We start from the raw sequence: 24083 nt of genomic DNA, 5'->3' as shown, positions 1-24083 counted from the left end.
TATTTGGTGCCTTTTTCTCATAAGTTCCTAAGGATCAGGTTACCCTTCTCCCCCATTATCAGCTCTTTTTGCGGTTCCACAAGCAGTTTTATGTAAAACACTAATTGCTTAAATTATGGCTTCCTCTGGGAAGGAAAGAAGGCAATGATTTTATAGAAAAAAATCAGGATTTAGTTGAAAAGAATTTTAAATAGAACTAGTCTTTAGCCACTTATTTGTTTTTTCTCATTCTGTACTTCATACGTGTCAGGAGACTATTGGATTTCTATCTACAGCTTTCATCCAGACCTAATTTAGTGATTCTTGGGAGTATGGTAGTTGTTCTAGATTTGGAAGTACATTCATCAGAATTTTAGTGTTGATAGATCTGTCAATCTGGAAAGTGTAGAAATGGTGATGAAGAATGAGAGTTATGAACAAAGTGTTGGTTATCTAGTGTTCACTTTTTGGTCGGGAGAACCACAGCAACTCTTATCTACTGATTTAAATAGAGTGCTAGACATCTACTGATTTAAATAGTGCTAGACTTAGATTGGGGGGGGAAACCTTGTTTTATACAAGGTTTGTGATTTTGGGTAAGTCAAATTTCTGTTTGTCTTAGTTCCTCGGTTGTAAGACGGGGATATAATAGCACCCAAGTTATAGGATTGTTATAAAGATCAAATGAAATATGTTTGTAAAGCACTTAACTTATCCATACAGGTAAAATCATAGATCACTGATGTATTGAAACATGATTGACAGTGTAATACCAGGCACATAAAGGTACTTCAAAAAGACTCAGTGTAATAGTTTTGTGCTGTTGAGATACCAAGTACAAGGTAATTAAGAAAGGATATCATGGAGTTGATTCACTTACCATGGCATATTGGCCATTTCTTTGGGTTATTCAGTACTCTTCCTGGATTATTCTTAAAGATCTTCTAAGAAGACATAGTGGTGAAAAGGAACTGAATGTCAAGATAGAATATCTCTGTTCAAACACAGAAGGGAAGGCTTGTATAGGGATTCTAAGAGGTAGAGATTAGGAAAGAATCCATTGCAGCCATAGTTGATGGTTGCTGTTCAAATACAGGTGTGGATATGGAATCCAGACTCAGTAATAGAAATTTGACAAGTTAACAGAATTTAAAAAAAAATTTAATAGCTTTTTATTTTCAAAATACATACAAACATAGTTTTTAGCATTCAAAATCTCTGTAGACAAAAATAAAAATAAGAGAGTCCCTGCTCCCAAGAAGCTCTCATCTAATAAAGGATGAATAACGTAAATAGGCGGTTTCAGCTACAAGTCAAGATAAGGAGTCAGAGTGGTCCTTAAAGCACAGTGACAAAGCAGATGGTAATGCATGTGTAATGTCATTTCAAAGTTTTCTTTTCTGTGTCTTCAGTAGTTGTAGCTACTGAGGAGGTGGTGATTGCTGTTCTTGTAGAGACAGTTTCCTGGTCCTTCTCTGTGAAGCTTGTTTTCCTGGATTCTTGGTTTAGAGGGCATGATAGCTCATGGTTGGGCTGTGTGTGTTGCGGGTAGAAGGGGGGAATAGGAAGGACACTGTGCCATTGTAGTTGGGCTGTGGCTTATGTGCTCAGGGATTGTAATTGGAAACAAGCCCAGGAGTCTGTGGGCACTGCTATTCCCAGGACTTTTAGGATCAGGGTCTTGGATTTTCTCCAGTGTGGTTTGAAGGGAAGGGATGGTTAAGAAAGTGACAATGGTTTGATCCACCTGTGAAATCTCTTCCTCTGAACCTTCTTCAGGAAGTTTTTAACTTATATATATGTAATTTTAGAAATGGTATTTTGATGTCCCAGAATGACCCATATTCCATTCATGTACATGTATTATTGCCTAAATATTGGAATTGATAATTTTGTGCTTGCCATTTCTATTAAACAGCCAATCCAGCAGTTTTTCCCATGGAGGTAGCTGTTTGTCTTCCCAAAGGATGGACAGTGCATCTGTTGTTCTTGCCTTATGCTGATTTTCGTTATTGCTATGTGATCTATCTAGCATTTCTTTGCATCATAAATTGACTTCATTAAATGTCCCAACACTGACCTTCTGTAGAACTCTTTCTACACCCTGTAGGATCATTGTCAAGAAGATCAACACATTAAAAAAAATTTTGGAGAAGTCACCACATTCCATGGACAAGGGCGAGAGTAGCACAAATCCTGACACCATAAGAATACAACTCCTGTAGATATTCTACTAGAAAATGTACCTCATAAAGAATGATATTTACATTTGGAGTTTAAAATGGGAGTGCCATAACAGGAGGTTTTTTGCTGATTAATTAGACTAGCCAATTGGCTTTCTGCCAAGAAATATAGAGCATTATCTTTGGGATATAGAGTGTTAGCAAGTGTTCAGTTTGGTGCTGAGTATGATTCAGTCTGACAAAATGTTGGTGATTTGCAATATTGTGGGAGTTTTTGCATTTCCTTTGGTACTCTTTTTTCCTTATGATCTTCATTGTGGACCAATATTCCACTTCTCATCATCAAGTCCAAAATGAATCTTAAGAAATGCAAATCCATATTCACACACCACCTAGTTAACATTTAGTAACTCTTGTCTTAGTGTGGCCCCACAGCCTTTTAGGAGAAGTTGCCTAAGAGTTTAGAATTGCAAACTGAATATTTATTTGAGAGTGGGGGTGGTGGAGAGAAATGCCCCAATAACAAGTGGAAGTATTTTCAAGAGCTAGATTCCTATTCTTTGGGAAATGGGTAATCTTTAACCCTTGTTTAATTCCTAAAAGACATCATCTAGACTGATCAGCCTTTTCTTTCTAAACTCAAAGTTGAATGCAATTGTCTTTTGCAGGTAATCAGAAGAAGTAGTGATGAAGAAAAACTCCTCTGCTTGGTTCGCCAGCGTGCAGGCCATCACTGCCAGACAGCTGTCATTGTCATCCTCATCTTAGCGTGGGAGGGAATTCCTCATCTCCTGGCTGACACCTTATATCAAGAGCTAACCCAGAGTCTCAACAAATATGGCTGCCCAACTACTCGGCGCTGTGCTCTTAATGAAGAGTAAGTCGTGTGTGTGTGTGTGTGTGTGTGTGCGCGTGCGCGCTTTCCTTGAGGAGCCCAGTGTACAACTTAATGTGCAATAGGAATACTTTTTTCATACTGAAATGATATTTCTGTCTGTAGTATATTAATTGATATTCTAACTGATGTTCTGTTGTCACAGACCATTAATGGAAAGAACTAAAACATTGTGATATTTAGGGATGGTTTTCTACAGGAATATAAACAAAACACTTTGTATGTGAAAATGGTATTTGAGAACACTGAACTGTATTCTACTTCTTTTCTGAAGGGCTTTGATTTCATGCCATTGCTTGAGTGAATGAAGATCTTTTCAGAATTCTTTTTTCATTCTTTCTGAGCGTCTTTTTAAACTCATAGAATTGAGACTTGTTTAGAGGAGTAGGGAAGAAAGAGAAAATTGTGTGTGTGTGTCTGTCTGTCTGTCTTCAAATCCTGCGAGATTAATAGTAAATGATTACTGTTTTATTACATCTACTGTAGTCAGAGTGCTATAAGAAGCCCGCAAGGAGACTATCCCATGTTTAAGGAGTATTCCTGAATGAAAGAAGTGGAGCTCTGAAGTAGCCCTTTTTTAGGGCTCTTACTCACTTTCTAAACCAAAATGTTTATGTATAGCCACATTTGACCTTTTACTAAATTTAAATCTAATAGTAATGCAATACTTTGGTTTTTTAAAATGTATTCATTTTTTTCCCAAAAATTTTTTTTCCCAAAAAGAAGAAAAATAAAAATTTTGAAAAGTATGCTGCCTTCAGACTCCATCAGTTGTCTCAAATTTTGTCTTAGATCATTGGTAATATGGTAGTTTGACAGAAGGACATCATCCTTATTGTGCTAGTAACATGATGCTGCAGCACAGATAATATGCAGAGTTCTTAAATATACACATCACACTGTGGTTCAGCATCACTGGTCCTATCTGCTAAGCTTCATGGGAAGCTGCTGCTTTTGTGATAATTTGTGATAGTGGTTTGATAGCAGAGGATGGAATTGTCACTTGATGAAGAACTGATTTAAATCTGATTTGGGGCAAGAGGTGGGGTTGAAACCCACCTCATCACATTTTAACTTTAACACTTTAATCAGGTAAGAAAAACTCTCAATCAATAGACGAAGTAGAAAAGTATGTGAAAGTCATTGGTTGAAGCAACATTACCCTCAGAGCAGAAGTTTATTTTAATTAGACTGGAAACTTACATTAATTCCATAAATTAGCTCTAAATTTCAAATGAGTTGAATAGGAAGAGAAAGGAGTTCCTGAAATTAGAATGTGTGACTTTGGAGTCCATTCCTAAGGAATAACCAGCTACGGGCAGGAAGAGAGCTTTAACCAACTCTCTTCCCCACTGCTTTTGGCTGGAGGAGGACTTCCTTTTCTTTTATTTATTTTTTTAAACATTCTGTGTTTTATCTTGTAAATCATTTCCCAATTATATATATGTATATATTTTGATTAAAGCTTTTTATTTTCAAAACATATGCATGGATTTTTCAACATTGACCCTGGAACTAAGCCTTGTGTTCCAAATTTTCCCCTCTTTCCCCCCACACCAGAGGAAGATTTTCTAGCTTCAAAGAGTCCAGAGAATAGGAAACTTCTCATCTTCCCATTGGGGTCCTCAAGGGTGTGCCCAGATTAAAGGCAATAGTTTTGAAAGCATCGTTGGCATTCACTGTAGTCACTGTGCAATGTGGAGCCAGCAAGGATATTGTGCTATGTTTAAGGGGAATGTGTCAAGGTCTCTGAATGATAGAAGAAAGAAACTGTGAGTTAACTCTTTGTTAATCAGGTTTTCAAAGCCTGAGCCCACTTTCTTTTTGCAGTATACTCAGAGTGTGTTTCACACATGGGGGGCAATGCGTGGTGCCAGTTGTGCTTACACTACCTTCCTAGTAAATAGCCTTTTCTAAGAAAACACATTTAAGGCTGGCTGACCAAATGCTTCTTCAATAGTTATCTTCAGGAGGCAGCTAGGTGGTGCAGTAGATAGAGCACCACCCTTGAAGTCAGCAGGATCTGAGTTCAAATCTGACCTCAGATTCTTAACACTTTCTAGCTGTGTGACCCTGGGCAAGTCACTTAATCCCAATTGTCTTAGTTAAAATAAAATTAAATAATTAAAATAAAAGTTATCTTTAGGGAAGCATACTAATGGCCCTTCATTTTGATTATTTGAGCCACCTCTGACCCCTGGGGTACCCCTAGAACCTTGCAAGCCAGAGTTTGGGGGCTCAACTCATCAGTTTGGAATGAGAGTTAGCATAAGGATTCCCAGAATCCATATGAGTTGCCTGTCTTTTATTCTTGGCTCACATCCTCTAAAGTCTGATTGATAGCCCACTTTACTCTGAGACAGACTGTCCTAGATTCAAAGAGGCTCTGCCAGATCTGCCAAGTTAGGCCAAGTGAGAGATGCTTTGCTTGTGGGTCCAGTGACCAGATGTATTGGTTGTGTGACTTTCTTTGGAGAGACTTATCTCTACCACTTTGGTGGCCACAAGATTAGGTTTTGTGAACATAGGAAATGATGGAGATACTTGTCTAAGGTATGAAGGAGTGTCTTATAAAGAGAATCTTCTCAAACTGATTAAATCACAACTCCTTAGAACATTCAGCTCTTCATAAATACTGATCTCAATGAAATATATTCTTACCATACTACCCAGTGATAAGGTAAAAAATTCTCTTCCAGCTATCTTAAATGACAATGGAAAGGGCTTTAATTATAGGCATGTCAAGGCAAATTACTTCCAAAGAGGGTGTTGTGGATGACTGGAAGAGAGATTCATTAAGTGTTTCTGTATAGAGAACAGGCCACTTTTCCCATAGATGTTTCAGCTCCATTTTTTATTTTTTCCAATCTGCTGCTTCCTGCGCTTGGTCTAATTTCTTAGGTCTCCTTTTTTGACTTCTCTTTAAAAGTAATTGGATTTTTTAGCTCATCTTCTCATCTTGCCTCTGATGAAACCTCATTTTAAGCATTTTAATTATCTCCTCTCTTGATTTTTTTTTTCCTGTCCTATTACATCCTTTTAACTTAATTTTTTTTTTTCTTTACCTCTACCATTTGAAAGAAATGGTTTGTTTCTCTCAAAAAAAAAACTTCAACATTTAAGTGAATTGTTTTGGTATATGGAGACTCTGTTTTTATTTATTCTCTGTATTTTCAAAGCATGTTATCTTAATTCCTAGGAATATCACCATTTTTGTTTTGTCCTATTTCCAGTTAGCCATTTAATTGTTCCTTTCATTCTTGAAGTGACAAGCCACATTTGCTCTCTTTATTTTTGCAGCTAGTAAGACAGTCTTTTTGTTACTTCATATTGTCCTTCTTGTTCTATGAAAATTTGTAATTCCTAATATCTATAAAACTTACTAATTAGCTCTGCTTTTCAAAATGGGCTGCACTGGACCAAATTATCTTTTCCCAATTCCTAACTCTACAATACTTTTTCTTCTTAGAAAGGAAGCACCTTGTTATACATATGAGTGACAATATAGAAAGTGGTGCATTTGGGTTTTGTTTTGTTTTTCTTTTCATTGCTGATATTTCTTATTCAATGGTTGTCTAAAATTTATGATTATTGCTCCCATTAGCAGCTAATTTCCTTTCTTATATTTTGCTGCTGATTTTGAATTCTTTAGTCTTCTTGGTTGGTTATTATCGTTCATTCTCAAAGAGGACCAAAATGACATCACCATGTTAGATTTGAGTTATGCTGTGTCCAACTGTAGCTAATCACACCAATATGAGCGCGGAATCCTCTGCTACAGTTGGATACAAATGATCTCTTACAAACTAGAGTCTGTTCTCTACCTTTGCACATCTCGTGGTTCTTCTTTGCTAATTCAGTTTCATTTTTCTCATAGAATCCAGCACTTTCTCGGATGGGGACATGCCATGCTTGGGGGGGTTCTGTGCCAATGTTTCTGTCAATCAATTCTAAAGTTCTTGAGAGAGACCTTTGAGAGTGTCCTTAGATAGCTTTTCTCTGACCACCTGCTGAACGCTTGCCATGTGTGAATGCTCCATAAAATAATCTTTTTGGCAAGTACATTTGGCATTCAAATAATGTGGCCAGCCCAACAGAACTGTTGTAGAGCTGGGATGCTTGATGGTTTAGCTCCAGAAAGGAGCTCAGTATCTGAAATCTTATCCTGGTGATCTTCAAGAATCTTCCTAAGACAATCCAAATGGAAAATGATTCTGCTTTCTGGCTTGTTGCTGGTCCAGGTAAACAGACATACAACAGTGACGTCTTAAGATTTCCTTATTTATTGTCTATACCAACTTGGGATTTCAGAAATACTGATTGTGATGAGTACGTTAATTCTAAACTATTGTGAAATACATTGTGCTTTCAATATAGATACTTCAAGGGTAGAAATCTCTTTTTTCCCCCCCTCTTTCCCTCATCCATTCCTTTCCCTTTATTTCTCTTCTCAAGCTTTTTTAATCAATTAAAACTATTATAGTTGTAATTGGTGTCAATGAGCTGCAGATTATGAGACTTTGGTTGGGAGCACTTTGCATGGGACTAGAGTGCGTTTGGCTCACTTCTTGTGTTCCCTGTGCTTCACTCATTTATTTCCCTAAATATTTAAAGAAATTAAAATTCTTTGTGTGCATTTAGAAGTTTGAGTGATGGCTTAGAGCTTGAAAAATTACAGTTGTAATGTTAACCTGCTTCTTACCCACAATTAAACAGTTGGCACATTATGAGCTTTCTTGTAATGAGTGAGCCTAAGTCCACAATTAGGGAAAGTGCTGGGCAAAAATTGAACAGACTCTTCTCCACTAGATAATGATCTTTTAGATTGTTAAAGGTTTTTCCCAGTCCTGATAGCTGAGAGTGTTTTTACTTTTACAAATTGTGGCATTTCTCATTGACATTGCTTGAATTTCAAAATCAATTTATAATCTTGCTCTTGAGACAAAACTGAACTGGGACGAGCATGCCAAGACTGGCAAGCTACTGCGTTTGATTAAAACATTTGTTATGAATTCCACAAAGTAGTCATTTTCTCTGGACCAATGTGTTCATAGTCACTTTGCAAGATATAATTACCTGACTGAAGCAGCAAAGACACCTGGAGGGAGAGGTAGGAGGCCACATGTACCCGGCTTTTCCAGCTACTGCCACCGTCTCAACTACAACCTCCACTTAGAGGCACTGATGGTACTCCGGGATCCAGAACCTTGGATAGAGTAATGTCCTTCCTTACCTACCAGTGATTCTCCTAGACTAGCTCATGTAGTAATCATGAAGAAAGGGAATCTTGTGGAAAAGAGCCCCACCATCCTTCTGCCACTGCCAACTGCTGAGTACAAACTCACCAGCAAGAGCCTAGAACAGTATATTTCTTAGACCACTGACTGCTTCTAATCCTTCTTTGGAAAGACACCTATAGTGATTATCCAAGGAAATAACAATTTTGTGCAAAAGAAGCTGAAAACTGCCTCTTTAGCCCTCTCACACATCTTTTTCATCTTTTGAAGACCTAGAAAAGAAAGCTTTTGCCATCAAAGTTCTTAGCACTATCACGTAATTCAAGATCAGAAAAGGATATGGTTTTATCAGTAAAAATTACACTAATGTAAAGATACATTATTACCTGCTTTGTCACTATATCATAAGGAACATTGGATCTTGCTTACTTAACTGTCTGAAACATCCTAAGCCTGTTGTCTCCCCTTACTTAGATTGGAGCTCCTTAAGGGCAGACTGTCTTGTTTTTCTTTTTGTATTCTCAACACTTAACACAGGAACTTGTACAAAATTACCCCTTTAAAATGTTTTTCCGTTCATCCATTCTTCATAATTGAGTTTATTCTCTTAAGTTCCAACTCAGTTTTCATTTAACTATTTTACCTTATAAATTGTAACTTACAAGACTTCTCAATTCTTTCTGTGCCATAGACCATTTTTTAAAATAGTATTTTATTTTTCCAAATACATGCAAAAATAGTTTTCAACATTTACCTCTTCAAAATCTTTTGTTCCAAATGTTTCTCCTTGTTGTTCCCATTCCCCTTCCCTAGGAAGCAAGCAATCCAATATGAGCAATTCTTTTACACATATTTCCATATTCATCATGCTATACAAGAAAAGCCAGATCATGAAGGGGGGAAAAAAAGCAAACAACAACAAAAGTTGAAAATACTATGCTCTGATCCACATTTGTTTCCATAATTGCCTCTCTGGATATAGATGACACTTTCCATCCCAAGTCTATTTGAACTGCCTTGAATCATCTCATTGTTGACAAGTCTGTCAGAGTTGATCATTGCATAATCTTGTTGTTACTATGTACAATGTTCTCTTGGTTCTGCTAACTTCCCTCAGCATCAATTTGTCTTAAGTCTCTCCAGGCCAGCCTACTCATCATTTCTTATAGAATAATAATATTCCATTACATTCCTATACTATAACTTATTCAGCCATTCCCCATTCCCAGCAGTTGCTTGCTACTACAAAAAGGACTGCTACAAACATTTTTAGACATGAGTCCTTTTCTCTATTTTGTCATAGATGATCTTTACAATTTGAAAGCCTATGGTCCCTTCTCAAAAGTCATATTTTTAAATAAGGAAATGCTAAATTTCAGCCAAAGTGAGCAAAAATAAGCATATAAGTGTTCCGCCTCCATGTTTATGAACACCCTCACATCTTCCTGTTCTAAATTTCCTTCCAGATCTAAACTCATGTTCCTACCATTTTGTGAAGCCCAGTTCCTACCATTTTGTGAAGCCCAGAACTAGAGATGCTATGAACTTGATTAGCTCATCCTAAATCTGTTGAATTAATCCCCTAAATACATAGAAGAGAATGTATCCCCAGAACACTTTTTGGGTTTCACAGTAACAAAGCCAAGTGTAGGAAGGAAGACTGGATTTAGAGTCAGGAAGATCTGGGTCTGAATATTGGCTATGCTAACAGATGAGCTTTCACATGTTATTTAACTTGTTTTGCCTGTGTTCCCTTATCTATAAGTGAATACATTAGATTAGATGTCTTCTATAATCCCATCCAACTCTCAATTCTGTGATCCTAGTATCTTTTGATTCCTCCATTTGGCAGTATAGGGGTTAAGGGAGTGGAGTTGCTTTAAAGTCTGGATTTCAGAGTTTTCATTTATCTTTTCTGAAGTAAATGGGCCTCTCCCAATGTGAGCTGGCTCTTCTTGGCTTAGTCAGCTTCTGTCTTCCTCTAATTTCCTCCAAGTGTTCAGAGTCTCTACCACCAGAATTGCTACAAAAACATATCTTCCAACTTCTTTTTTTCTCTTTCTTATCTTTTCCTGCTTCTCCACCAGCATCACTTTGTCTCTTCATTTAAAGAAAGGGCAGGAGGACATCACTCTAATCTCTAACTAAGGCATTTTCACATTTTACAGGAGTACTTCAGACCATTTCTTCCTTCAGAATTTTGCTGTGGAATATTCAAAATAATCAGTAGTCACTATGGAAACCTTCTCATGTAGATGAGCAGATTTCTTTTTTCTTCTGGGATGCCTGACTTTTTCCAGATAAGGACTAATTTTCCAAAGAAGGCTCAGAAGGCACTCAAGGCCTCTAGCTCAAAAGTAGGCCTGTTCATAAACCAAAAACTTCAACTACTCAGCTGTTCTTAACAAAGTTATCACTGTGCTTAGTGTTTCTCAGTCTAATAGTTAAGTTACCTCTCCTTAGATAATGATGTGTATATTGAAGAAATAGTCATAGAATGAAAGTTACTTGGCTATGGGAGGAACTGAAAGTTGGTATTGTTTTGTTTTTTATTTTAAAAACACCCTAATTTTGGAAAAATGAAAATAATCTCAAATTTCAGTACAAAGTCGCCGATATTTTTAGTTTCTGTGGAGCTTCTTAAGCTACTTCATTTTAAAAGAATTCTAAAACCCAGGTATGTCTTACAAAACTTGCCGTTTGCCCTTCCTTGTTGGGTCACATGCTGACTCTATTTTACCTAAAGTGATGTCTGGCTTTATGAGCTTATTACATTGTAATTACCCATCTTGTAGTCGTACCTGTGCATGCCAAGGATTGGATCCAGACACTTGTGGCGCATCTTTTTCCTTTGGATGCTCTTGGAGCATGTATTTCAATGGCTGCAAATTTGCAAGAAGCAAAAACCCCAGAAGATTTCGATTAATTGCTGATGATCCCAAAGAAGTAAGTTCTCTTTCTCAATATTAATTAGGGTGGTTTTCTTATCTGATCCTAATTTTCTAAGTTAAAATCACAAAACCATGGAAATCTGGAGCAAAATGCTTAAGTTAATTCATTAAGTGATTCTACTGTGTTCTTTTTGGGATTTTTTTCTATGGGTGTGGGTGGGTATGGGTGTGTCCCTTCCCTATGCATATTCAATTCTCAGTTCCCAGAATAGTGACTTGATGAAATAAGAGAATAACTATTTTCCACAACAATAAATTGACTAAATTTTATTTTAACCTAGTTAGTACATTTTCACTGACCCAATTAATTTTTCAACACCTTAATTGATTATTGCAACTGCAATAATGACTCCATAATGAAGTGGGTATGAATTTAAAGAACTACAAAATAGAAAAGAATGATATGGAACATGGAGGATTTTTTTATTTAGGAAATGATGAGTAAGAAAGAATCAATTATTTATGTATCTACTTACATAAACTCAAGTCTCCATTAAAATTCTTAGTATATATAGAGAAATAGAAATAGATCCAGAGTAGGTAAATAATTAATTTTTATATAATACAAGCACTTAATAAATCTATGCTTCTGTCTCAAAGTGTTTCGTTTCATCTTCCTTCACTCAACATTTTGGGGCACTTTTGTTGAGAGGACAACTCAATATAGAGTATTTGATTTAAAGTATAGGCTGGCAGCACGTCCTTACTAAAGAAGACCTCTAAGTCTTCTGCTAAAGGCTGCATCTATGAGCAGGCACAGTGTGCTTTCACAGGGTTCTAAAAAGACTCCTGTTATATCCAAATGTTGCTGTTTTTAGAATTAATGGAAATTCATCCATCCTTGAACCATCTCTGGATAATAGGTACAGCTTTTTTAAAATGACCTCAACTCTAGACCCACAGGATTTTGTCTCCCTAACTCTTAGTTTCTCTCTATATATAGGCAGAGGAACTAAGAGTTAGAGACACAATAATGAGTCTAGGGTTACACACTGTAGTAGTAGCGAGTTTGGAATTAAAGCCAAGATTTCATGTCTCTTGACCCAGTATTTTTTGTCACTTTCATACTGATGGGAGATAGGAAAGGGTTTTAGTTTTAGTTTGCGTTTTAGTCAGCGCAAAGATCGTGATGGTGAAGTGTCCCCTGTAAATGAATTTGCAGGACCGAAAACCTATATTGATAAAAAAAGGTTTATTGTAGGGATTTTAGAAGTAAAGTTTAGTTAGTAAAGTTGAGGGTAGATATAGAAGAGCACCGGATTAGGTCCGGTGGGCAGAAACCCTTGGCATAAGGATGCCATACTTAGGATATCATTGGAAATCAAAAGGGTGCTTTTTGACCAGGATTTGTGAATCAAAGGTCAGCCACAGGGGTTGGGGAATCAGAAAGGAATCTTAAAGGGACCTCAACCCCCATTAATACTTCCTCTTTCATATACTTTCCCATAAAAGTAAAAATAGCACCCCCTGTCACAGATTTATCTTCCTTTCAGTTCCTACATTAAGCCAGTTGACAAAATACAATGACTAACCTCCTCTCTTAGGGACATGGGGGCTCTGAGAAGTAAAAATAAGTCATAAATCCCCCAAGATGCAATTTACTCCAAAGAAACAATGCAATGAGTTATGGTTTGACTATGTTATGGGCCACAGAATTGTTTCTACATTACTAAGACTGGTTCATTGTTTAATTCTCTTCTGCTAATCACCTAAAGTCATTGTTTCTACTAATATTGTAGTTTCCAAAGCAATAAAATTGAGGATCATCAAAAGGTAATACAGAGGTGGCAGATGGGAGCAGGATGGAACATATTACTAGTTAATAATTGTGCAAGAAAAGCAGTGGAAAAGATATCAACAGATGGCAAAAAAAAAATTAAGATGGACTGGTCACATAGCAAGAGTATAACTGACAGATGCAAGACAGCTCTCTTTCTACATTGGTATCTCTGCAGTTCCCAAGCAAACACAACAAAAACTTGTTGGACCAATTCCATATGGCAAATTTAAAGGAGTTGAACAGAAATTGCATGAGATGTGTTTTCAGTCTCCACTGATGGGAGGGAATACCCATATTGATGAGATCATAGAATAAATAGAGTATTTAATTTCAATTCAAGCCTTCAATAAGCATTTATGCCAGGTATTCTTCTGAGTCCTATTGACACAAGAAGAAAAAGTCTATCCTCAGGGAGCTTCTGTTCTAGAGGACAAAGCCAAGATGTACAGATAAGTTTAATCAATAAGTCTACAAAATAAATACAAGTGATTAAAAGGGGAGAATACACAAACAGAGCATCAGGAAGAGCTTTGTGTCAACAATGGTAATTGAGCTCCATTGAAGGATGTGTAAAAAAAAAAAAAAATATATATATATATATATATATATATATCCTTTTAGTTGTCATAAAATTTGATTTACTCATCTATGTTAGGGAGAGTTTGTGAAGTATATTCATTTATTCACAACCTAAATTGAAGCTTTTGCAAATTAAGGAAAACTTAAAAAAAAAAAAAAGCTTTAAAAGCCAACTTCTTGTCATGGAGTAACACAAAGGAGGATCACTTTCAATGAGGAGCTCTCATGACTAAAATGAGGGGGGTGGGCCGAGCAGTCTCTAAAACCCCCAACTCTAAATCATATAACAAACTTAGCTGTATTTTGTTAATGTCTTCAGGATCATGAAAAATATGCTCAAAAGATTTGAGCTCCTGCTTCAGTGCTTCCTTTGTGAATGGACAATTCATTTAACATTCACAAGCCTCCAAATCCTTATCTACAAGCTGATGATAATAATCACACTTAGAGTTAGTATGAGGAAAGTTCATTGGGAACCACAAAGCATCATATAATTTTGATTATATTTTGAGTTGTAATTATCACCATTGCTGTTATTATTTCAAAGGAATAAAAGAAAACAATCCACTGATGTTCAAACTTTTGACCTATCCCAAACTTTCTGTGAATAGTAATCGAAAATAACAGAAACAAAAAAAGAGAGAGGAGAGGTAGCCCGATGGATAGATAGATATAGATATATACATTTAGAAACAAATTGGAGTCAATGTCATTGTAAAAGTAAATCATGAGGGCCCACCATTTTTCCAATCTAGCAGCCAATAGTGCTACTGTCAGAAAGTGAATATCTGATACTAGATAGTTGGATTTAATGGACTTCCCTAGGATAGCATTTATGTTTAAATACATGAAGTGATTGGGTTTACTGAAATTATGTCATGAAATGCTTTCGAGACCTAAAACAGAAGCTTTTATAGACTGGTTTCATGGCTTCTTTTTTGCAGCCATTCTCATGGTTTGTAATAAATTATTCAAAATCCCTCTGTATTTACTGTCATCTTCTCCTATTCTTATGACCTGAAAAAGTGGTTACACTGTAATGTTGAATTAATACAAACTAACTGAGTATTTTGTTTACAAAAATCTGCTTAATCTCATATTCTGCAGATTTACTCTCAGTAAAGGTGTTATTTTTTTCCAACATCGTAGGAAGGAAGCTTGGGCTTCCAGTGAAGGCGACAAGACAGGGTTCTCTAGAGGGAGAATGGGGATTTGGGCCGATGGTGATATGAACACTGAGTATTTCTGAGGTTCCCTGAATTTTCATTTAGTTGAGGCCCAGAGACTCAGTTTGAGTAAAACCCAGAATGATGGCTGCCAGTACAACAAGTGCCCTCTTCTTATAATATCTTTTCTTAGACTAAAAAGTCAGGAGGATTGAATTTTTAGGGAGGAGAAGAATTACCTGCTATAAGATTTATTTGTTATCTATCATTTTTTACACAGGAAGAAAACCTTGAAAGTAATTTGCAGAATCTCGCTACAGATGTTGCTCCTGTGTATAAGAAACTTGCTCCGGATGCTTTCCAAAATCAGGTGGGTCTTCATATATATACAGAGATAATTATGGGATGAGAATCTGCTCTTCATATACTTCAACTTCTTACATTTGAACAAAAATTTTACTCATATGTTTGAGTTAAGAAAAATTTAGCAAATTGGATTTTTAAAAAATAGTTCTATTGGAAGTATAATGTTTTGCATACTTTAAAATTGCATATTGTTTAAATTTCAACTATTATAATTAATTCTGCAAATGTATTACTTTAAAGAAGAAAATATTTTTGCTTCATTAAAAGTAATAATTTTATTTTTGATAGAGGTCAATAAGTAAAAATAAAATTAGGTTCTGCCATTCTTTAAAAAAAAAAAAACAAAATAGTTGTTTTTTTAGACCTCTTTTGAAGATCTTTGATGCTTTTGCCTTCTGGAATTGTTGATTGTTCCCTGCTCAATTCTAATGCCAGATCAACATCAATCACTATCAGACTTTCCTGATTGAAATAAAATGAACTTAACTAAGAAATAATTTTTTATCTGTGTTCATCAGGGTCATTTTGCATTTAATGATAGATTATTTTTCCTAACAAATCTGTTTTTGTATTTTCTACTATTTTTACAAGATAGAGTAGAGAGGGTTAAGAAAACAATATTATAGAGAGAAGGAAAATTTAAATAAAATGAAAGATTATCAGAAAAACTGCAAAGAATGGAAATGTCCAAATGCAAAAAGAAAAACAATGAAGATGAAAGTAAGAAGCTTAAAGAGCATCATTAAAGAGGGGAAGCCTGGAAAGATGAAAGCAGGAAAAATAATCTTGCTAATGTAAAGTCTTTTAAAAAATAGTCTAAGGGAACAAAAAAATGGAAGCAGACTAAGGAAGAGAGGCAGATCCATATTTAGAAGGAAGGAAAAGGTGACGTTAAGGAAAACAGAAATAAATAAAAAGCAAAGGAAACAGTAAGTTAAATGCTTTTACTTCATGGTAAACATTATTGTCCTCTGGGTTTAAATGTTTTGACTTTAAACCATTCTGCATCCCGGCTCGTGAACCTTTCTGTTATGACAAGCACATTTTCCAAAGTATCCCCCAAATTGTGAAGTTCCCTTGTGTGCTCTATTGTAATATTGCTGTTCTTGTGATTTGAGCATCACAAGAACCCTATAAGGCAGGTCCTACAAATACAATCAATTCATTTAACAGAATAGTAAACCAAAGCTCATAGCTCTGAAATCATTTGCTTATGACATGCTGCAGATGTCATCCAAAACACAATGCCTCTTGCTTCCATGTCCAGTATTCTTTTTTTTTTTTTCTTTTCTTTTTTTTTTTTTTTTCCCTGAGGCTGGGGTTAAGTGACTTGCCCAGGGTCACACAGCTAGGAAGTGTTAAGTGTCTGAGACCAGATTTGAACTTGGGTCCTCCTGAATTCAGGGCTGGTGCTCTATCCACTGTGCCACCTAGATGCCCCCAACGTCCAGTATTCTTAACCACTACTCTGAGAGCTCCCTGAAACACTTCTCTTCTGCCCTTAGGCACTCATCAGTTAAAACCCTACAGTAAATAGCTGTTGTCCCTCTCCCCATGAGTGTCTTCAGCTGCCCTTCTTATCCTTATAAGATCTTCCCCCCAAATGCTGCTAACCTACTTGCCATTATTGTTTCCAATAACACAGATAGTAAATGTACATCACATATGTTTATTTATGTGAAAAAAGATAAAGCAATTCATCATTATTCTTCCATGAATACTAGTTTCTTAATGCCGCTTCTGGATCATTCTATTGACCTTATTTTTCAGGTAGAAAATGAACACCTTGGCTCTGATTGTCGTCTTGGTCACAAGGATGGACGTCCTTTCTCTGGGGTTACTGCCTGCCTAGACTTCTGTGCCCATGCCCACAAAGACACACATAACATGAATAACGGAAGCACTGTGGTATGTCCAAAGCAAATGATCACTTTTTAATAAACTTTTTCCTTTTTTATAAAAACTAACATTCATTTTCTTTCCCATCCAACCCTTCTCTCCTCACCCATTAGGAAAAAAAAAACTTTCAACAGATATACAGAAGCAGTGAAGCAGAACAACTTCTCTCATTGGCCATGTCCAAATTTGTCTATTCCATTCTACATCCTGAGTTCATTCGCTCTTGAGAGATCATCATTGGTCTTCTGGAATCGTAGTTGTCATTGCATTGATTAGAATTCTTGAGTCTTTCAAAGTTGTTTGTCTTTACAGTGTTGTGATTACTATATAAATTGTTCTCCTGGTTCTGCTCATTTCATTCTACGTCAGTTCATACAAGTCTTTCAAGGTTTTTCTGAAACTGTTCCTTTTGCTATTTGTTATTACACAATAACTAGCATTCTTTTACATTCACTGACTTTAATTTCTTTAGGCTTTCCCCAATTGATGGGCACTTTCCTAGTTTTCAGTTCTTTGCTTCCACAGAAAGAACTCCTATAAATAACTTTGTACAGAGGGCTCTCTGTCCTGTTCCTTTCATCTCTTTGGGATATAGATGTAGTAGCAATAACCCTGCGTTAGAAATTATGCACAGCTTACCTGATTTTGTAGCTGCATTTGCAAACTGCTTACCAAAATGCCTGGACCAGTTCATAACAAATTCTTTTTCCAAGTTTATTGCTAGTCATTTCTTGTTTGTGTTGAAGCTTTGATCCATTTTTAAAGCACTAAGAAGTTATCAAAAGCTGCTTGAACAATTTCATGTTAAAATTCACTTCAATAAATATTTATTCATTTTCTACTGTGTTTATTGCACTGTGTTCAGCATCAGAATTATAAAGACGAAAACACAAAATATTTTTGTCTACAAGGTACTCATGACTTCAAGAAGAATATTAGCATGTATTTAGTAATGGCACAGCACATTTCTTGTTCTAGCTGTGATTTTGTTGCTGTTGTTAAATTATACTATACGAAAATTATTTAAATTAATCTTTGACCTTGAAAGATATATCATAGTATGTTGGAAATTAAAACCTTATTTTCTGAGGGTGGAGTGATACACAGATCTAGGACAGAAGCTCATTTTGCCTGTCTTTATATAATTTCAATTGAAATCCCTCCAAACTTGATCACCTTATGTAGTTCCTGCCCATATTTTCCCATGAATAACTCATGGAAATCTACCTAAAATAATGGAAGCCTTGATCTTGACTATTTGGTGTCAACAAAGTACTAATGGACCACTTGAGCTTCTCCCTAGTTCTCATTTTTACCATATAATCCTATAGGCTTATAAATCTACCACTTCTAATGCAGTGCAGATATAGTTACATGATCACTTGTGATGGTTATGGTTATTGTCATCATCCCTTCTTCGGAACTTTTTTAGCTACTTGGACTAGATCATCCTTTGGGGCCACCACTCAAATAAATATTCTTCCTTCCCTCGCCCAAAAGGTCAAATCCATAATAGCTGCCCTAGGTTAACTTTTGAAAAGGAATTTATTTTTGGTGTTTACTTCTAGGAATTACTCATGAATAATGTTAATTATTAACATAAAGGGTGCTTTCTACCACGAGTTCATTAGAACCTGCTTTCAAAGCAAAATGTTAGTAAAGTGCTTGGATAGTGAATCTAATTGCACTACTTTGGCTGATATACCATGGCATTTCCTCTGTCTGGAAATCATTTAGAGGGAGGTTTTACAGTAGAGTCCAAAATCTTAAACTTTGACTTTTTTTTTTTCCTTTGAAAACCTCTTTTTAAAAATTTAAATGGCAAAATAATTGTGATTATCATAAAAAATGTTTTTGGTATATATGACAATTCTTGGCTATTTAACATAGTTCACTGAATATTGGGCAGACCACAAATTTATGAATGTGGATGTTGGAATTAAATATCCCATTGGCAAAGGCCAGGATAACACCAGGAATCATTTAGTTGGACTTGAATTAATACAGTCTGCTTTGCACAGAACATTTTAAAGACACAGGAATAAAAACATATAGAAGCTTTGATGTCATGATGCATGAGCTCATGGGGATCTGCATTTGTCCTTAATGGTAGATGGATATGTGTATGTGTATACAAATGTATATATGTATACAGTTCTGAAAACAGACAAAAATGGAACACATTGATTTAAAAAAAAAAAAAAAAAAAAAAAAAAAGATTGACCCAGAATAAGCCAGATGGAAAATTTAATGAAGGTCAGTTTGTGAAGAAACTTAAAAAACTACCTGTTTTTTCTTTGCTTTTTGAAAACTTTTTTTGGAAGTGTATTTGTTTTATAAAGAAATAAGTGTGTTTGTTATGGACAGATGTTGGTTGATGTTGTTAGCCAATTTATTTGGAGTTGAATAGGCTTAAAAAGTAGGAGGGTTTTTTATTGTTGTTGTTGTTGTTTTTTAAGTTATATTTGAAACCTTTTACTTTTTTACTCACAATCATTTCCATATAGGCCCCCTTCTTTGTTTTCCTCTCAATCTACTCCACCCAGCCCAGTGAGCCTTTTTTTAAAAGAAAGAAAAGGGAGAGAAGGGAACAGAAAAAAATAAACATTTATTAAGCACCTACTTAAGCAGGCAAATCTTCCTGACTCTATCCACGGTGCCAGGAAGCTACCTAAACAATGGGTTCATTTTTCTCCTGTCATCTCAGTGGCCAAAATTGATCATTACAATTACACTGTATTCAGTTTTGTGTTATTCTTCTTTTCATTTCCATTGTTGTGTTTATGCATATTATTTCCTGTTTGTGCTTACTTCATTGGGTCACTTCCTATTTTTCTCTTCTTCAAATTTCTCATTTCATTCACACATCACAATTTATTTAGATATTTCCCAATCAATAGGCAACCACTTTTTTCTTTGTTCAATGTGCTATTTGAATTCGTTTACATTTGGGGAACCTTTATTTCTACTTCTAATGTTTTATAAAGAGCTGTTCCAACTAGATAACATTTTGAAAAGTTTTTGCAAAGTTTTACATCTCCTTGTATGTTAACTTTATTCTTGTCAAACGAGCCTTAATGTCAAATATGGTAGATAATGTTTAATTACTTACACACAGATGATTCACAGTATAGCTATGAATGGAGTCAGATCCAACAAGGCATCTGCAACCTGGACCCAGGGTGGAGATCCAGCAGTCATGGCAGCAGTAACGCCCTGCTTTTAGTCACGTCACAGCCTGGGTAGGAGTGGTAATTGTTTCCAGTTGCCTAGTGGTTCTGTTTTCCAAGGCCACAGGCCCTGGTCTTGCTGTGTTGCCACTAAAGTTGATCCTCTCCCCTCCTTTAAAAAAACAAACAAAACAAAACAAAAAAAAAACCCCAGAAAGTCCAGCAACCACAACCTATTTCTCTTTTCAAACCTGACTAATTATCTAGGGCTCTACCATCTCCCTAGCATTTCCATGTTCATGGATCAAGAATTGGAATGGACCTCAGATATGGTCTAGCTGTAGGATCTTAGTATTATAAAATGAGAATCCTCAAAGAATGACCCTTCATTTTATGTAGGTGGAAACTGAGGCTCAAGGAACTTAAGTGACTTTCTCCTGGTCTCACAGTTAATAAGCCTCAAAAGGAGGGGGACTTATACCCAGGTCTTCAGGCTCTTTCCATTGTATCATGTATCCTCATTTTATAGAAAAAGAAATTGAGGTCCACATGGGTCAAATGATATGATGAGGTTACACAAGTGTCAAGAGGATTGAACTCAATTCCTTACTCCAAATCCAGCATCCATAGAATCATATAAAGAAAGGACCTTAAAGTTGTTTTTACAGCTTTTCTCTTCCTCAATTCACACCTCAGTTAGATACTTAAGTCCTTTTAGCAATAGTTTTTACATTTTGTAAAAATCCATTTCATCTCCTTTATTTCTATTACCACTATTTTAAAACTGTATCTTAGTTTTATATCTTTATAAACCTTCCTACCCTAAGAGTGTTTGTCATAATGGATACAAGTCTGTATGCTAAAATAAGTATAATCTTTTGATTGACCCTCCAAGGAAAACGTTGAGTGGTTTTGGAGCATCATGGAGGTTTGGAGGTTGCTGTCCAAACTGATGAATTCCATCAGGAATGTCCTTTATTTTCAGAGTTCCCTTGCCCAATTCTCTTCTCACCACATCTGTTTTCATTGATGATGGCCATGACATGATATTTGGCACAATTTGTTTTAATAGGCCATGAGGGAAATGAAAAGATTTAAAAGAGGGAACATATTTCTAAAATTGGTGCTTTTTGCCATTGAATACATTTATAGCTGTGTCACCTGTTGAAATAGGAAAAATCTTGCATCAAACTGGCAAAATGGGAAGGTTTAAAGGAGGGAACATATTTCCAAAATTGGTGCATTCCACCATTGAATACATTTATAGATGTGTCACCTTTTGAGGAAAAATTTTCCATCAAAATGGCAAATGGCAAGATTTCGCAAGATTGTTTTAAATTCAATACTTCTGAAACTTGAAATTTCAGGAAAATTCACCATGATTCCTTGTATTTTCTTACTTAGTCTCAGAAGGACTTTGGATTCTCAAACTCCAAAAATGTTCTGAGATGCTTTGTAATGCAGTTTCAGAAGCCTTATCATGAAGCATATCCATAAAACAAGACTTAAAAATTATCAAGAACCTCAAAGAGTTTTTCTTTATGTATATTATGTCTAGCAGCATTTATCTTATTAGGAATTAAAATACCTTAGTACTATTTTTAAAGTAGCTTTAATCTCATGGGCCTTCTGTGTACTTCTAGGGGTCCCATACCATATGTTGAGATCTGCTCATCTAAGTCTATTCAAGCAAACAATCTGTATATTCCTAAAGATTCCATAGAATCATGGAATTTTAAAAGTAGGCTCTCATTGGCCATTTAATTGAAGCTATACCTGAAAAGGGATCTTTTGTACAGAAATCCTGACAAGGGATCATCAGATTTTTGATTACAGTTCATATGTATTCCCAATGAAAGGGAATTGACAACTTCCAGAGTCAGCCTATTCAATTTTCCCCTGAATTATTACTTATTTATTTATTTTTGGCATTCTTTTTAAATTTTGAGTTCCTGATTCTCTCTTACCCTTTCTTCACCCACTGAGAAGACAAGCAAAAAAAATCAGTTATACATGTGAAATCATACAACACATATATTAGCCATACAGCAAAAAGAAAAAGGAAATTATACATTAATTTGAACTCAGTTCATTAGTGGAATTAGTTCATTAGTTTATAATGTTGAAATATATTTAGAAGAATTGTACACGTTTAACCTGTACTGGATTACTTGCTGTCTAGGAGAGAAGAGAAATGGGTAGGGAAACAGCGAGAAAATTTTGGAACACAAAATTTTGCAAGGGTGAATGTTGAAAAACTATCTCTGCGTATGTTTTGAAAAATATTATTAAAAAGGGCTGCTATAAACATTTTTGTACCTGTGGGTCCTTTTTTCCTCTTTTATGATCTCTTTGGGATACAGACTGAGTAATGACACTGCTGGATCATCACGTGTCTCTGGAGGATATAGTTCCAAATTGTTCTCCAGTTACACCAACTTACAACTTCGCCCGTAGTTTATTTGTGGGATCTCAGTGTAGCTTTAATTTGCATTTCTTTAGTAATGATTTAAAACATTTTTTTCATAACTCTAGATAGTTTTGATTTCTCCATCTGAAAACTGCCTTTTCATATACTTTGACCATTTATTAATTAAGGAATGTCTTTTGTTCCCTGTATATTTGAGAAATGAAGCCTTTACATAACAACTTGCTGTTAAAAAATTTGATATCACTGCCTTGTCTATGATATCTTTTAGCAAAATGTAGTTTCCCTGATTATCTCTTTTCATTAGGTCTGCTTTTGATTTTTATTTTGTCTGAGATCATGATCACTACCCTTGCCTTTTTTTAAATTACAGCTAAACCATAATAAATTCTACTCTAGTCCTTTATTTTAACTCTTTTTATGTGTTTCTGTTTCTAGTGTATCTCTTCTAAACAACATGTTGTTGGATTCTGGTTTCTCATCCATTCTGCTATCTGCTTCCATTTTATGAGTGAGCTCTTCTTATTCCCATTCACAGTTAAGATTACTTAGTATTTCCTTCCATCTTACTTTTTGTTTGTCTTCTTTTTATCCTATTCTTCCTCAAAAATCTGTTTTGCTTCTGTTTACCATCTCCCTTAATTCTGCCCTCTTTTTTAATATGTCCAAGAGATCTCTTATCCATTTCCTCTCCTTTTTCCTATTAGATAAGAAAGATTTCTAGAGAAGCTGAACAAGTATATATGTTCATCTTTACCTTTTTTATGTTTCTCTTGAGTTTTGTGTTTCAGTGTCAATTTTCTGCTCAACTCTGATTTTTTTTGCAGGAATGCTTGAAAGTTCTTTCTTTCATTAAATATCCATTTTCCCCTGAAGGATTATACTCAGTTTTTTGGGGGGGCAAGTTATTCTTGGTTGTAAAAATTGCTCCTTTGCCTTCTGGAATATCATATTCCAAGCCTTCCAGTCCTTTAGTGTGGCTCTACAGTATCTAAATGGTTTCTTTCTGGGTACTTTATTTACAATATTTTTTCTTCCATGTGAGAGCTCTGCTATTTAACTATTATTTCTTGCATTGTGGTGTCTAGTGCTTTTTTTTTTTTTTTTTAAATCACAGCTTTCAGCTAATTTAATAATTCTGAAATTCTCTCTCCTCAATTTATTCTTTAGGTTAGTTGTTTTTCCTAAAAGATATTTTATATATATATATTTTTTAACTTTCTTTGCTTCTTGATATCTCATGTTATATCAGAACCCACTTGTCCAATTCTAATTTATGAGGAATTATTTTTGTACCTCTTTTTTGACTTGTCCAGTTCTTTTTTCTTTTAATTTTTTTAAAAATTTCCATTAATTTTTGTATCCCTTTTACAGCAGAACAATTCTTTTTTTTTATTTAAGTGTTATTTTCTTTTGTGTGTGTATCTCTTACCAAGTTGTTCATTCTCTT

General features: G+C 35.4%; 1 protein-coding gene across 4 annotated transcripts in view; it reads left to right on the top strand.

Moving 5' to 3' along the window:
• Positions 1 to 24083, top strand: part of TET1 (tet methylcytosine dioxygenase 1) — a 179200-nt gene that overhangs the window by 134850 nt on the left and 20267 nt on the right. For all 4 annotated transcript variants that reach the window (XM_074296578.1, XM_074296576.1, XM_074296580.1 and 1 more), the window contains 4 exons: positions 2831 to 3039; positions 11090 to 11240; positions 15051 to 15140; positions 16907 to 17044. In XM_074296578.1, coding sequence (XP_074152679.1) covers positions 2831 to 3039; positions 11090 to 11240; positions 15051 to 15140; positions 16907 to 17044 — 588 coding nt within the window. The remainder of the gene's footprint in view (positions 1 to 2830; positions 3040 to 11089; positions 11241 to 15050; positions 15141 to 16906; positions 17045 to 24083) is intronic.

The sequence above is a fragment of the Sminthopsis crassicaudata genome, chromosome 2 (genome assembly GCF_048593235.1).
Source record: "Sminthopsis crassicaudata isolate SCR6 chromosome 2, ASM4859323v1, whole genome shotgun sequence".
NCBI lineage: Eukaryota > Metazoa > Chordata > Mammalia > Dasyuromorphia > Dasyuridae > Sminthopsis > Sminthopsis crassicaudata.
This window is presented reverse-complemented; position numbering and strand designations above follow the sequence as displayed.